The 16,704-nt window shown below is 47.9% G+C and overlaps 1 protein-coding gene across 8 annotated transcripts in view; it reads left to right on the forward strand.

The window, feature by feature from the left end:
* The window catches only part of PPIP5K1 (diphosphoinositol pentakisphosphate kinase 1), a 199,230-nt gene that overhangs the window by 133,872 nt on the left and 48,654 nt on the right, over positions 1-16,704 (forward strand). The window contains exon 32 of one of the 8 annotated variants that reach the window (XM_037911085.2): positions 10,900-16,701. The exons of the other annotated variants lie outside the window; for them this stretch is intronic. Coding sequence (XP_037767013.1) covers positions 10,900-10,901 — 2 coding nt within the window. The 3' untranslated portion in view covers positions 10,902-16,701. Of the gene's footprint in view, positions 1-10,899; positions 16,702-16,704 lie in introns of those variants that run through there. 8 annotated transcript variants of the gene reach the window in all.

The raw sequence follows: 16,704 nt of genomic DNA on the forward strand, positions 1-16,704 counted from the left end.
GGTGAACTGTGGGGGGTCCACCTTGAGAGTGGCACAGCCCTATGCTTTGGAAAGGGTCCCTCCAAGAGAGAGCTCCTAGGTGCAGTTCACTCCTGGCTGTAATGGCATGCATTAGGATACTCACATTTTGTTTTTTCCCAGGACCCCTGCCTCATTCAGTGCACCATTTGTGAGGTGTTTGTGTTAACTGGGGCTTAGCGAAAACTTTTAGTCTCCATAAAACCCCTTTTCCCTGGTTCACAGGGTGGGACTGGTGCTGCCATAACCCTGCTTGGCCTTGACATATACCCCTGCACCTAGTGAGCTCCCCTGCTGCCACCCCTGGGGGTGCTGGAGTGGCAGGAGGGCACTTGCACTCTGACTGCCACAGGGTTGGATGACGTGGGAATATGACTATCAGTGCCCTTCCTGCATTCCAGCTCCGCTGTTGGCAGCAGGGCGAGATGAGTGAGCAGAGCAGGAAAACCCTTGCAAAGGTTGCTAGTGCAGACGAGGCCAAGCAGGAGTATGGCAGCACAAGCCCTAGAACTGGCAGGAAAATGTGTGCATAAAAGTTGACTTTTCTAATAATTCACAAGCAGAAACTCCCCCTTCCACCCTGTTGCAGCCTCTTTCTCTGCTTCATGGCCAGTGCCCGTCCTGGGCCATTCAGCTGGAGGAGAAGGCACTTAGTTTGGTGGAGGGAGATACTGCTGGGACTTCCCCCTCAACTGGGTAATATCTAGCTACCAGCTTGCTAGTATTTGAATCATAGGACTGGAAGGGACCTGGACAGGCCATCTAGTCCAGTGCCCTGCAGTCATGGCAGGACTAAGGATTATCTAGACCATCCCTGACAGGTGTTTTCTAACCTGCTCTTAAAAACCTCCAGTGATAGAGATTCCATAACCTCCCTGAGCAATTTATTTCAGTGCTTAACCACCCTGACCAGTTAGGAAGTTTTTCCTAATGTCCAATCTAAACCGCCTTTGCTGCAATTTAAGCCCATTGCTTCTTGTCCTATCCTCAGAGGTTAAGGAGAACATTTTTCTTCCTCCTTCTTGTAACAACATTTTATGTACTTGAAAACTGTGTTGTCTCCTCTCAGCCATCTCTTCTCCAGACTAAACAAACCCCATTGTTTCAGTCTTCCCTCACAGGCCATGTTTTCTAGACCTTTAATCATTTTTGTTGCTCTTCTCTGGACCTTCTCCAGTTTGTCCACATCTTTCCTAAAATATGGTGCCCAGATCTGGACAAAGCACTCCAGTTGAGGCTTTAGCAGCATGGAGAAGAGCAAAAGAATTACTTCTCCTGTCTTGCTTACAATACACTTGCTAATATATCCAAGAATGATCTTTGCTTTTTTTGCAACAGTGTTGCACTGTAGACTCCTATTTAGCTTGTGATCCACTATGATCCCCAGATCCCTTTCCGCAGTTCTCCTTCCTAGGCAATCATTTCCCATTCTGTGTGTGTGCTACTGATTGTTCCTTCCTAAGTGGAGTACTTTGCATTTGTCCATATTGAATTTCATCCTGTTTACTTCAGACCATTTCTCCAGTTTGTCCAGATCATTTTGAACTTTATTCCTATCCTCCAAAGCACTTGCAACCCCTCCCAGCTTGGTATTGTCCGCAAACTTTATAAGTGTACTCTCTATGCCATTATCTAAATCATTGAAGATATTGAACAGAACTGGCCCCAGAACTGATCCCTGTGGGACCCTTCCAGCTTGACTGTGAACTACGGATATCTACTCTCTGGAAACGGTTTTCCAACCAGTTATGCACCCACCTCATGGCTCCATCTAGGTTGTATTTCCCTCCTCTAACCTAGTGAGGAGGGCTTTAAACTAGGTTCACCAGGGAAGGAGACCAAAGCCCTGAGGTAAGTGGGGACGTGGGATAGGAAGGAAGCACAAGCAGGAGAGCGCGAAAGGGGAGGGCTCCTGCCTCATACTGAGAAAGAGGGACGATCAGCGAGTTATCTCAAGTGCCTATACACAAATGCAAAAAGCCTGGGAAACAAGCAGGGAGAACTGGAAGTCCTGGCACAGTCAAGGAATTATGATGTGATTGGAATAACAGAGACTTGGTGGGATAACTCACATGAATGGAGTACTGTCATGGATGGATATAAACTGTTCAGGAAGGACAGGCAGGGCAGAAAAGGTGGGGGAGTTGCATTGTATGTAAGAGAACAGTATGACTGCTCAGAGCTCCGGTATGAAATTGCAGAAAAACCTGAGAGTCTCTGGATTATGTTTAAAAGTGTGAGCAAGAAGGGTGATGTCGTGGTGGGAGTCTGCTATAGACCACCGGACCAGGGGGATGAGGTGGACGAGGCTTTCTTCCAGCAACTCACAGAAGTTACTAGATCGCAGGCCCTGGTTCTCATGGGAAACTTCAATCACCCTGATATCTGCTGGGAGAGCAATACAGCAGTACACAGACAATCCAGGAAGTTTTCGGAAAGTGTAGGGGACAATTTCCTGGTGCAATTGCTGGAGGAACCAACTAGGGGCAGAGATCTTCTTGACCTGCTGCTCACAAACCAGGAAGAATTAGTAGGGGAAGCAAAAGTGGATGGGAACCTGGGAGGCAGACACCATGAGATGGTCGAGTTCAGGATCCTGACACAAGGAAGAAAGGAGAGCAGCAGAATACAGACCCTGGACTTCAGAAAAGCAGACTTTGACTCCCTCGGGGAACTGATGGGCAGGATCCCCTGGGAGAATAACATGAGGGGGAAAGGAGTCCAGGAGAGTTGACTGTATTTTAAAGAATCCTTATTGAGGTTACAGGGACAAACCATCCCGATGTGTAGAAAGAATAGTAAATATGGCAGGGGACTAGCTTGGCTTAACAGTGAAATCCTTGCTGATCTTAAACACAAAAAAGAAGCTTACAAGAAGTGGAAGATTGGACAAATGACCAGGGAAGAGTATAAAAATATTGCTCAGGCATGCAGGAGTGAAATCAGGAAGGCCAAATCACACTTGGAGTTGCAGCTGGCAAGAGATGTTAAGAGTAACAAGAAGGGTTTCTTCAGGTATGTTAGCAACAAGAAGAAAGTCAAGGAAAGCGTGGGCCCCTTACTGAATGAGGGAGGCATAGAATCGTAGAATATCGGGGTTGGAAGGGACCTCAGGACGTCATCTAGTCCAACCCCCTGCTCAAAGCAGGACCAATCCCCAATTAAATCATCCCAGCCAGGGCTTTGTCAACCCTGACCTTAAAAATATCTAAGGAAGGAGATTCCACCACCACCTCCCTAGGTAACGCATTCCAGTGTTTCACCACCCTCCTAGTGAAAAAGTTTTTCCTAATATCCAACCTAAACCTCCCCCACTGCAACTTGAGACCATTACTCCTTGTTCTGTCATCTGCTACCACTGAGAACAGTCTAGAGCCATCCTTTTTGGAACCCCCTTTCAGGTAGTTGAAAGCAGCTGTCAAATCCCCCCCTCATTCTTCTCTTCCGCAGACTAAACAATCCCAGTTCCCTCAGCCTCTCCTCATAAGTCATGTGTTCCAGTCCCCTAATCATTTTTGTTGCCCTCCGCTGGACTCTTTCCAACTTTTCCACATCCTTCTTGTAGTGTGGGGCCCAAAACTGGACACAGTACTCCAGATGAGGCCTCACCAGTGTTGAATAGAGGGGAACGATCACGTCTCTCGATCTGCTGGCAATGCTCCTACGTATACATCCCAAAATGCCATTGGCCTTCTTGGCAACAAGGGCACACTGTTGACTCATATCCAGTGACAGAGGATGTGGAAAAAGCTAATGTACTTAATGCTTTTTTTGCCTCTGTCTTCACGAACAAGGTCAGCTCCCAGACTACTGCACTGGGCAGCACAGCATGGGAAGGAGGTGACCAGCCCTCTGTGGAGAAAGAAGTGGTTTGGAACTATTTGGAAAAGCTGGACGAGCACAGGTCCATGGGGCCGGATACGCTGCATCCGAGAGTGCTAAAGGAGTTGGCAGATGTGATTGCAGAGCCATTGGCCATTATCTTTGAAAACTCATGGCGATCGGGGGAGGTCCTGGATGACTGGAAAAAGGCTAATGTAGTGCCCATCTTTAAAAAAAAGGAAGGAGGAGGATCCGGGGAACTACAGGCCAGTCAGCCTCACCTCAGTCCCTGGAAAAATCATGGAGCAGGTCCTCAAGGAATCAATTCTGAAGCACTTAGAGGAGAGGAAAGTGATCAGGAACAGTCAGCATGGATTCACCAAGGGCAAGTCATGTCTGACTAATCTAATTGCCTTCTATGATGAGATAACTGGCGCTGTGGATGAGGGGAAAGCAGTGGACGTGTTGTTCCTTGACTTTAGCAAAGCTTCTGACACGGTCTCTCTCAGTATTCTTGCCAACAAGTTAAAGAAGTATGGGCTGGATGAATGGACTATAAGGTGGATAGAAAGCTGGCTAGATTGTCGGGCTCAACGGGTAGTGATCAATGGCTCCATGTCTAGTTGGCAGCCGCTATCAAGTGGAGTGCCCCAAGGGTCGGTCCTCGGGCCGGTTTTGTTCAATATCTTCATTAATGATCTGGAGGATGGTGTGGATTGCACCCTCAGCAAGTTTGCAGATGACACTAAACTGAGAGGAGAGGTAGATATGCTGGAGGATAGGGATAGGATACAGAGGGACCTAGACTAATTTAGAGGATTGGGCCAAAAGAAATCTGATGAGGTTCAACAAAGACAAGTGCAGAGTCCTGCACTTAGGACGGAAGAATCCCACGCACCGCTACAGACGAGGGACCGAATGGCTCGGCAGCAGTTCTGCAGAAAAGGACCTAGGGGTTACAGTGGATGAGAAGCTGGATATGAGTCAACAGTGTGCCCTTGTTGCCAAGAAGGCCAATGGCATTTTGGGATGTATAAGTAAGGGCATTGCCAGCAGATGGAGGGACGTGATCGTTGCCCTCTATTCGACATTGGTGAGGCCTCATCTGGAGTACTGTGTCCAGTTTTGGGCCCCACACAACACAAGGATGTGAAAAAATTGGAAAACCTCCAGCGGAGGGCAACAAAAATAATTAGGGGACTGGAACACATGACTTATGAGGAGAGGCTGAGGGAACTGGGATTGTTTAGTCTGCGGAAGAGAAGAATGAGGGGGGATTTGACAGCTGCTTTCAACTACCTGAAAGGGGGTTCCAAAAAGGATGGCTTTAGACTGTTCTCAGTGGTAGCAGATGACAGAACAAGGAGTAATGGTCTCAAGTTGCAGTGGGGGAGGTTTAGGTTGGATATTAGGAAAAACTTTTTCACTAGGAGTGTGGTGAAACACTGGAATGCGTTACCTAGGGAGGTGGTGGAATCTCCTTCCTTTGAGGTTTTTAAGGTCAGGGTTGACAAAGCCCTGGCTGGGATGATTTAGTTGGTGTTGGTCCTGCTTTGAGCAGGGGGTTGGACTAGATGACCTCCTGAGGTCCCTTCCAACCCTGATATTCTATGATAGTTTGTTTATGAGGAGATCATTCAATCCAGTATCAAAGCCTTACTAAAATAAAAACATACCAGATCTACTGCTTCACCCTCTCCCCCATCCACAAGGCTTGTTACATGGTCAAAGAAAGCTATTAGATTCCTTTGACATGATTAGTTCTTGACAAATCCATGCTGACTATTAATTATCACATTATCTTCCAGGTGTTTGCAAATTGATTGCTTAATTATTTGTTCCATTATCTTTCTGGGTACTGAAGTTAAGCTGGATGGTCTGTAATTCCACAGGTTGTCCTTATTCCCTTTTTATAGATTGGCATTACTATATACTGTGTGTATATATATATATATACACTATATTTGGCCTTTTCCAGTCCTCTGGAATCTATGCCATCTTCCATGACTTTTCAAAGCTAATCGCTAATGGCTCAAATATATCCTCAGTCAACTCTTGAGTATTCTAGGATGTATTTCATCAGGCCCTGCCGAGTCAAAGACCTCTATCTTATCTAAGTAATTTTTAACTTGTTCTTCCATATTTTAGCCTCTGATCCTATCTAATTTTCGCTGGCATTCACTATGTTAGATGTCCAATTGCTGCTAACCTGTTTGGTGAAAACTTTGAAACATTTAGAGTAGCAGCTGTGTTAGTCTGTATCTGTAAAAAGAAAAGGAGTACTTTGTGGCACCTTAGAGACTAACAGATAAATTTGTTAGTCTCTAAGGTGCCACAAGTACTCTTTTTGAAACATTTAGCACTTCTGCCATTTCCACATTTTCTGTTACTGTTTTTCCCTTCTCATTGGGTAACGGGCCTACCCTGTCCTTGGACTTCCTCTTGCTTCTAATGTATTTGTAGTATGTTTTCTTGTTACCCATGATGTCTCCAGCTAGTTTCATCTCATTTTGTGCCTTGGCCTTTCTAATTTTGTCCCTACATACTTGTGTAATTTGTTACTATTTATCCTTTGTAATTTGACCTAGTTTCCAATTTTTGTAGGACTCTCTTTTGAGTTTTAGATCATTGAAGATCTCCTGGGTAAGCCAGGGTGGTCTCTTGCCAGACTTCCTATCTTTCCTACCCAGTGGGATAGTTTGCTTTTGTGCCCTTAATAATGTCTCTTTGAAAAATTGCCAGCTCTCTTGAACTGCTTTTCCCCTCATCTCCTGAATATTTAGATTGGAATTGCAGCGGGCTGCAATGCTGTGCTCTGGCTCGTGGACACCCAGCCTCTCCCCTTGACCGGGCTTTTCTGGCCCACTGTGCTCGATCAGGGGCTCTGCATGGGACTGGCCCACAGCAGCACTCAGCTGCTGGGCTCTGGAAGGAGCATCCCCTTCCTGGCACTGGAGTGAAGTCCTGCCTGCTTTATACTGCTTCCTTCCTCTAGGTGGAGCCAACTCTTCACTGTCCCTTGCTGTGAACTAGGATTTTAAAGATCTAGAAGATGGCATGCTCCAGAACATCCCCAGCTTCTGTTAACTGCAGGGGTTAACTGCATCCCCAACTTCTATTAACTCAGAAGTGGTGCTAGCTCAGCAGTTCTCCTCCTGGCCATCTGTTGTCTGTCAGCCCCTAGAAGGCACTCGGGGAGGGAGTGTGCCCATGGTAGGGTAGACCAGCTCCATTACTTTGTGAGGCATGTGTTGGAATTTGGAATACACTCACCTGCACCCCTTCGCAGTGCTGCCCAGACTCACAAGATCCCCAGGCCTCAAACACTGGGAGAGATTGGGGGTCCTGCCTCTAACACCTCTCCCTGTTTTTTCAGCCAAGGGGGAGGTGGCTGCCTTTTCCCCACCTGCTGCACTTTCAAGCTTCTCTTCAAGGTCAATGAGCATCATCTGCTGGCGTCACCATTGTTACTGTGGCAACCAGACCTCTCCAGGCAACAGGAGATGTTTCTCTATAATTGTTTTCCTTTCTCCTGTTGCTGGGGCAGGGTGAGATCTATGCATCTCATCACACTGGTAGGAATAGGAGCCTCAGCTAGGACTGAGCAACTGTGCCTCCAGGGCATAAGAAATCAGCTCAGCCTGCTCCAGCTCTTCATCTCTAGCCACTCATGCTGCTCCAGGAAAATCTCAGCAGCAGCACTATGTCCGGCTGTGTGGGGAGCTGTACACACCACAGCACAGAGCTGCTAGCTGTGGCCATGCGAGGGGGACAAAGAGGCCAGCTGGGTTTCCAATCTGATTGGGTTCTAGTTGTCCAGCTCTTGCTCTGTACCTGTGTAGTGGAGGTGGCCAAAGTGCAGTCCACTGCCCAGAAGACACAATTTTATAACAGCCTAGCAGTAGGCTGTTCAGTGGGGGGGGAGGGAGAGGGTTGGCATGCCAGGAGAGGAAGTCTCCACTGACAGCCCCCAGGAAGCTACAACTGGCTTTACTTTGTCCCAGTGAGTTGCAGTCCTCAGGCTCCTCAACTTCACCAGCTTGTGCGTGGCTACCAGCCGCCTGTAACAGCTGTGGTGCTGGGTTTCTCAGCACAAGGTAGCTCCCCAGAGAGCAGGTTGAATGGAGCAGATGTGTTAGGAAAGTGCTCAAGGTACTAACACACTGAATCACCCACGTGAGTGTCCTTAACATCCCAGGAAAGTGGGCTGCCTCCTTGTGAGTCATCATACACATGCAGCCTGCGGGGTCAAAGTCAGTCTCCCATGAAACGCTGCCTGATAAGCAGCCAAGCTGCCTGGCACAGAAGTTGTGATGGGTATGAGGTGCATTGATAGCAAGGCTTCAAAGGCTGGCTCTTGTGCTGCTGCATTGCAAAGTGAGCTGGAGGCTGCCCAAAGCATCAGTTGCTGATCTCCCAGTAACCTCCCTTTTATCCCAGGAAGTACTGACTGGTGTATGGCATCCCCAGTTCCAGCCCTTCCTCCTCAGGGAAATTAAAAGGCAGAAACCTTGTGAAGGAGACCAGCAGCTGGGGTGGGGCCATGGAGCAGCTGGTAAGGGATGGGGACAGAGGCTAAGAAAGAGAGTCGCCAAAGATGGGGGATAGGGTGGAATTTTTATTGATGCAAGGGTATAAAATACAGTGTCTGGATAGAAGTAATGGGCACATTTTAACCAATTTGTTGAAGTTTCAGCTTACAGCCAGTGGATCTCATTTTGCCTTTGCTAGATTGAGGAGCCCTCTGCTATCTGAATTCTCTTGGCTTTCTCTTAGCTAAACTAAAGAGACTGAGCTCTCCTAGTCTCTCATTGTAACACACGTTTTCCAGACCTTGGAGAAGTCTTGTCGTTTTGCTGAACCTTTGACCATTTGTCAAAATCCTTTAAAACCTGGACAAGCTGTGTCCTGAGAAACCACTTCAAAAATCAGTGGCAAGAGGGTTTCCTGCCCTGGTGCAGAATGGGATGGAGTTGAGGCTGGAGACCATTAAAAGCTGATTTGTTTCACCTGTGATGCCAGGTATCTGGAATGCCAGATGCAAGAGGCAGAGCCAAGTGCTGTCTACAGCTTGGAGAAAGAGCATGTGGGATAGGGAGCCGCAGTGGGAAAAGAATTGGGCTTGGTACATCTCATCTGCTTTCTGATGGATAAAGCCACTAGGAAAGGGGTTTTCCACCTTTCAAAGAAAAGGTGTATTTTTTTTATTTCCTTCCTGCAGCCACCTCTCCCAGGAAAGCCTAAGCTCTCAGGGGATCATGGACATTCAAAGCCAAGTGCTAGAATACATATCTCATTATTGTGAAACTGTTTTTGTGAGCATGACAAACTCTGTTGTAAATGCATTTTTTTCCTTCCCTTTGCAGTAGTAGCTGTATCCCCTGGGCTAAGAGGGGCCTTGTAGGGGCAATGGGGGGAGCTGCCCCATTCCCTTCTAACCTATTTGCTGCCCCCCCTCAGAGGAAAGGGGCGGGAAAGAAGTGCACAGAGCAAGGGAGCAAAAGGAGGCCCTGGTGGATAATAGCCCTTTAAACAGCTACTGAGAAGCTCTAGAGGGAACTAACGTGTGTTCATTAAATCTGCCAAAGCCACATCTCTGGTTCCTCAAGCTCAAACTGGATGTTACCCTGGCTCTCTCCAAAGGCTTTGAGGCTGCAGCTGTGGTCTGGGCAGGGTGGTGACTGGCAGGCACTGCTGCTTTGGGGTCCACAAGTAGAGAGACTTGATCATGATGCACATGCGCCCTACATGTGGGAGTTTGGAAGGTTTTTACCAGCAGTGTCTTTTAGGGGGCCAGGCCTGTGTTCTGCACACCCTTGCACGCCCCCTCCCAAGAGGGTAAAGGGCAGTGTGACCCCAGCCACCACTCAGTTCCTTCTTACCACCCTCGGCAGCAAGTCAGAACAACTTCTGTGTCCCTGTAGTCGCTAGAGATCGTTTGTTACTGGTCGTAGTTACTGCAGGTATTACATGTTAGTGTTTCTGGTCTTAGCCTGTTGGTTTAACAAACAAAAAAAGCCACAAAATCTACATGAGAGAGCTGATCCCAGGTGTTCAGTTTCATGGCTGAACCCATGTCCCCAGGTTTAAAGACCTTTCTCTCCCATGGAAGGATAATTTCCCTGTGGGATGAACACCTGAAGGGCCTTTACTATTTGCAGAGAGTCATATCTCCTCTGTGTGCAATTTGTAAATCTTTTAGCAAACGCACACACAAGGCCAGAGAGTCAGCGCTAAATCTTTCCCTCATGGAGCAGTCTGAGGGGAGCATCTGATTCACAGGTGTGCCAGACAGAAGTTCCTGCCTTTTTTCCAACAAAATATGCTTCCAGTGCTCCGTCTGCTTGGGACAGCACTCCAGGCTCCGGAGCGGCAGTGTGCACTCTTTCCTCCTCCAGGAGTGCAAAGACTGTGCCACACACCCTGCTGGAGCAGTCATTTACCCTTGCTGCCTGCAGGAGAGCAGAGCATAGCCCCGTTTGCCTCTCAGCACCATCCCCTTTCCCAGTACAGGGCAAGAGATTGCTAAGAGTCGGCAAGCTGGAGACTTGGTTAAGCCAGTGCTAGTAAAGACACTACCATGTCATTGACCTTGGGACTGATGCAGCACTATCCAAAGATGACAGCACTGAACTGCCTAGACTGCCTCCCCTACAGCCCTTTGAGAGCTTCTTTGGTGTTGACTCACCTGAGACCACTCTCAACAGAACACAGATCTCCAGTACTGACAATACCTAAGGGGGCATTTTCTACCCCCGCAGGACTGAGTCACCCTGGAGTCTTCTCTTTTCAATGTTTCTGCTTCTGCTATGATTTCAAAATCATCTCTGGTACCCCAGTCCTGGGTACCAGTGATGAAGATCTCACTTCATCCACCCGAGAGTCAGAGGAAATCCACGATTCCCACTCAAGTCTCAGTGGCTCCAGGCACTGCTTCTCCACTAGTAGGTTTTTCCTCATTTGCAGCCACTTCTAGCAGGAATTCTAGACCAGCACCCTTCCTACCTGGCCAATCTAGGGATAGGGAAGGGCATTGATTAAATTTCTTCCCTTCTACAGAGATCATGTACCTGAAACTCCACATGCTTCATAGATGCCTCCTGTTTGGCCCAATATGTCATACTCCTTTGGCTTTCAAACTTGGCCATACTGGGCAGGAGATCATCCCAGAGGAGCAGCAACTGCTGAGTGAAGGAAGGACATGGAGCGTCAGGAGGAACCCATCAGCACCTCCATGCTTTCGATCAACCCCCCTCTCCCCCCAGCTGACACAATGATTCTATTTGTCCCTGCTACTCTTGATGACTTCAAGTTATTTCAATAATTGTTTAAAAGATTATAGAAATCCTTGAAATTCCTCTTGAGATGGTTCAGGAGAAGTCTTATACATTTTTTGAGATTCTGTTACTGGCTCCTCAGAACTGTGAAACTTTGCCCGTGAAGAAGGGAATTTTAAACCTTGCTAAGGATTTATAGGCTCCCCCAGCCACCCGCTCTGCTTCGTTGAAATGCGTGGATTGTAGATATCCGGTTCCATCTGAGGAGTTGGAGTATTCTGATACTCATCTTGTTAGTAGTCACTGCAGCCAATGAACAATCTAAGCAGTTTACAAAGTCTGCCCCAAAGGACAAAGAACCAACCTCTGAAAAAAAGATTAGATTTTTTTTTTTACCAAAAAATAAATAAATAATACTCCTCTGGTAGCCTGCAAGCAAATCATCAGGCTACATTATTTGCAGTGGGACAAGGAAGTGAAGGTTGTGGATAACCTCTCCTTGAGTTCTCCTGGGAGTTTAAGTCCATTTGCTCAGCAGGACAATCAGTTGCCAACACATCCCTGTAGGCAGCTTTAGATGCAGGGGACACAAGGGTATGATATATAGCAACTGGTGGCAGGAAGAGGGCCTTGTCTATATCTGGTTTTACCTAAAGAGGTACAGACACCCTTTGAAGATTTACTCTTTGATGGACAAGACCCAGTTAATTCAAAAACTGATCAGGCTTTGTACTCATTAAAATGCTCCAGATCCCCGCTTAGATCACAGTGTATCCAGAAAATAAGGAACATATAATTGCAGCCACCTGTGAAAGTGTGGTTTAAGTTACTTGCCAGCATCACACAGGAACTCTGTGGCAGAGGCTGAGATTGAATTCAGTTCTCCAGCTTGGCAGGGCTGGAGTAGAGAGGTGGATCTGTGAGCGGTCAGCATCAAGAGGGTTAAATGTCTGCTTGTGGATGAGCTTGGCCTGAGATAAAGCATAGAGGGGGAAGACTAGAGGAGCAAGGACAGAGCCCAGTGGGACCCCCCACAAAGCACTGATGAGGGCATGAGTAGGACCCGCTGAAGGAGTAGAGAACCGGGAGAGGCCAAGATTTCCGGAAGAAGTGTGCTTTGCATCTAGGGACTAATCTCCCTCAGGCACTGGGAGAGCTAGGAGATCGTGAACTCTGCCTGGGATATAAAGCTGTATCTTGTGGCCGTTTGAGTCACCCTCTCCAGAGCAGTTCTGTGCATATGTTGAATAGAATGGGGGAGATGATGGAGCCACATACTCCTGTACTTGACCGTACACAACCTTCATCCACGTCACAGAGGCCACATACCACCACAATATTCCAGGTGTCCCCTGTCCATTAGGAGAGCCGCCTCATCTGCAAGGCTAAGCCATAGCTCATTGCATGGGAGAGCTGCTGAGGTCCGTGTATTATGGTTCATTGCCAATAATTATGCAGCATACACGTGCCTTTAGCGTGCTGTCCATAGGCTGCACTCTGCTAGGAGGGTGCGTGAGGTGACAGGTGTGGGGGCAGAGTTAAGGTCAGTTGAGGCATTTCCCCATTGCACTTCTCTGGTGCCTCTGTTCAAGGAGACTAGCTCAAAGCACCTTACAACCGTGCATTAATATTGCTTCAGAACACCTCTGTGAGACAGGGCGCTGTTATGTCCATTGGATAGGTGGGAAGTGGAGGCCCAGAGAGATGAAGTAATTTTACCAAGGTGACAGAGGGAGGCAGAGCCAGAAGTGGATGTTGACCTCCTGAGCTGCAATTAGGTGTGATAGACACAAGCCCATTCTCTCACATTGGTGGCTTTATCTCAGCTTAGACGACCTGGCCTTTTTAAAAATTCCAGCCTTCTTATCTATTACTTCTGACATCATTATTGTTTTGCAATTGTCACAGAGGTCTGCTCCACACACAGCTGTCCTGGTTTAACTACAGGCATGATTTTACAAAGACTTAATTAAATCCGTGCAAATCTGTGGGTGGACACTCTTAATCCTGTATTTTAGTCATTTAGCTTGCTCCTGTACCTTACATTATCCATTACAGAGCAAGCTTAAACCACTATAACCAGTTTTAAACTGAGATAAATGTGTCCACATGGGTTTGCACTAGTTTAACTAAACCAGGGTAATTAAACTGGTGCAAGTTTGTGTATAGACAAGTCCTGTGGTTTTGTCTGGAATTAGCATAGCGACGGCTTGTGATTAGCGACATTATCTTCTGCCTAAGCTGAACCTACAGTCCCTACGTTTCCTCGTCCAGTGCGGTGAAGCCAGAACGTCTGCCCATAACTAGATTGCTTGTGGTGCTGTTACACACACTCCAGCCACCGAGGGCTCTGAAGGCAATTTTCAACTGGATATTTGAATGAAGTCGGAAGTAAGAGGGAGGCATGGGGGGCAGCTCCCCCAGTGAGTGTGCGGCACAACTTCTGCACCGCAGTTCTCCCTGGCGTGCTCGTAACCCTGACAGCTACAACCCAGACATGCAAAGGGGGGGGCCGAGTGCAGCATTTTATCCAGGGCAGCACAAGCTTTGAGGAAGAACCTCTCACTTTGAGAATGCAGTGCAGGGACAGCAACATCAGGACCAGGGAAGCCAAGCACCTGTCCGCGAACACATCTGAGAGCAGGGCTGGATTTACACCTTACATGCCCCTAGGTACAGCATCTTCAGTGCCACCCCCTGCCTACAGCTGACCTTCATGTTTGCTGTAAAAAAATGAAACTTTTAACCCATTTTTAACTTTTAGGTGCCTCTAGAACGCCGGCGCCCCTTAGCATGTGCCAAACTGGAAATCCGTCCCTGTCTGAGCAAGCTGTTTGCCCTTTCCATGTGGGTGATTGTGTTTCCTAGAGCAGAGATACTGCCTCCTAGTGACCATGGCATCTGGCAGCACGGGGGATACGGTGGGTCACAGCCCCTCTGCCAGTCTGTGTCACTGTGCTACAGCGCCACAAGGAGGCAGTGGGATCATTAGCATGACAAGCACACAGCTCCTGGCTAAGAGCTGTCATTGTTCACCAGGGGCTCAGGGTGCTGCTGCCCACAGCCAGCTGCCCCGTGACAGAGCACGCTCTATGGGGGGAGACAGAACAGTGTCAGCTTTCAGCAGAGCCTTTGTTTAAGTCAAAAGGAAAAACAACCTAGCAGAGCAGCCGGCACGTCCTAGGAGATGCAGGCGGACTCTGATGAATTCATTACATCAGTCAGGCCTCACTGAGGCCCCAGTGGAAATGGAGGGAATGTTGAGGCAGGGGATAGACCCCAGCCGCTGTCAGGTCTGCTACTGGCAGGCCTGCCTTGGACAGTGACCATCTGGGCATACAGTTCATACAGCAGTGGCCTAACTTGCAGGAGAACACCAATATCTGACTGCCTGGGCTGTGCTCCAAATAGGGGCAGTGGGAGCTGAGACCCACCCCTGCCTGTAATCAGCACTTCTGACAATTAGGCAGACTCTTCTCTGACCCTTTCTCCCAGATCGACCCTTTCAGAAGCTACTGCCCCAAGCAAAATATCCAGCTGACTGGTGAGGGTAGTCAGGGCCTCTTCCTATCAAGCAGCTTTTGGACCCATAGGACCCACCGTGGCTGTCTGCACTGAGGCAGAATTAGAACCAGACTGTAACTGAGTTTGTAACTGATGCAGAGGACCTGCATCTGTTGGTTTGCTCATGCTTATTGTTCTTCACAGATATAAAAGCAAGTGGATCCAAGGAGATCTGTAATTCTTAGAGAACCTGAGTGCTCTACTCATATGCAATGATCCTCTCTTGTGGTGGATGAAATAGCTTCTGCAGCTAGGTTCAGACCAGAAGAGCATCTCAGTACCCTCAAAAAGAAAAGGAGTACTTGTGGCACCTTAGAGACTAACAAATTTATTTGAGCATAAGCTTTCATGGGCTACAGCCCACTTCATCGGCTGCATCCAGTGTTGTGAGCTGTAGCTCACAAAAGCTTATGCTCAAATAAATTTGTTAGGCTCTAAGGTGCCACAAGTACTCCTTTTCTTTTTGCGGATACAGACTAACATGGCTGCTACTCTGCAACCTCTTGGTACCCTGTGACTAATCCTTCTATGATGGATCAGAGAACTCCTCGGTAGGGAACAAACCCAGGGCCACCCTCTGGCACCACATTTTTGGTCATACTGATGTCAGGGTAAGAAATCCTGCACCTTGACTTTTTCCCCCATTTGCAATTGCAGAGGGAACCAAAGGATCTGGAAAAATGCTTTAAAGAATGCCAGCTTGCCAACTCTTCTAGCCCTGAACCCGCCAGAGGGGAGGAATGGGGTTGGGAGGAACAGGGAAAACTGACGGGCAGTTGGGGAGAGGTTTTTATTGCTGGAATTGTAGGGTGGTTGAAGAGCGGGGCTTTTGTAAAGCCCCCAGTGGCAACTGATGGGGTCTGTTGCTGCAGCACAGCTGTTACGAAGGGGAGTAACAATTTTTTGGTATGACAGATGTGCAGAACCAGAGGCCAGTCTGACAAAGGCAAACAAGACTCCTGGGAAAGGACATGGCTAGCTGCAATTCAATATGAGTCTATAGGTCCTGCCCTCACCTAGCAAAGCCACAATCATATTTTGAACTAATAGACTCTATGCGAGAGGTGAAAATGTCATTGTTCAAGGAACAAAGCCGCCACATCAGAGCTAGCAGGTAGCCAAAGTCACCAAGGCCCAGAGCCTTAAAGATTAATTAGGCCTCTATCTTCCCTTGCTTTCAGTGGCTGTGAGACACACACAGACTTTTTGAGGGTCTGGGCCTAAATCCCTGTAGTTCCTGGTTGAGACACAACATATTTGGGCTGGAGCCAGTCACGTTAATGGATGGGTGCTAAGAGAGCCCGTCAGCTACAGGTGGGACCTCAAAGTGTGTCAGGTGTCAGTTTTCTGCTACATAAATTTTGAAATTAAAAATGGAATTAAATTAGCCAGAAAGGTGTTATGGGGAAGGGTAGCTAGTGACTGTGAATGGGGGACTGGTTATGTTAATGCCTTTATTAAGCCTGTGCACATGCACAGTGTCAGCTAGCTGTTTCCAGAAGCCGGAGCAGACTCAGACCAGGGTTCTCATGCAGTTAACTTAAATGCTGTGGCTTCTCTCTGGCCAGACAGGACTCCCAAGTTCTAACTGACAGTTACCTTGGGCCTCCTTTGGGGGGTGAGGGGGTGCTCCTCCTTGGCCTTCCATGAGCTGCTATTTCTCGATCACCCCATAGTTCTTCTTTGAGCACTGGTCCCTCTGTGTATTCCACATGTGGGCACACATGAAGTTGGAAATCTTTCCCTGACTAGGCCACCCTGTGCTGTAAATAACCCTAGGGAACAAGAAGAAACCTGAGGAGGAGGTCAAGACTCAGGAGAAAGAGGACGATTTCTCCAAAAGCCACAAAAGCTCTCTCAACCCTTTCTAGCCATCTACGCATAAGGATCTGCTGCAGTACCCTCTCCTGATGACTTAAGTCCTGTCAGGTGTTGCTGGGAAGGACAGTGGACACTCTAGACATGGAATTACCTGAAGTGCAGGAGAAGCAGATACAGTATTTGATATTCTTCATTCTGACCC

This window comes from Chelonia mydas, chromosome 10 (assembly GCF_015237465.2).
Source record: "Chelonia mydas isolate rCheMyd1 chromosome 10, rCheMyd1.pri.v2, whole genome shotgun sequence".
In the NCBI taxonomy this organism is placed as follows: domain Eukaryota; kingdom Metazoa; phylum Chordata; order Testudines; family Cheloniidae; genus Chelonia; species Chelonia mydas.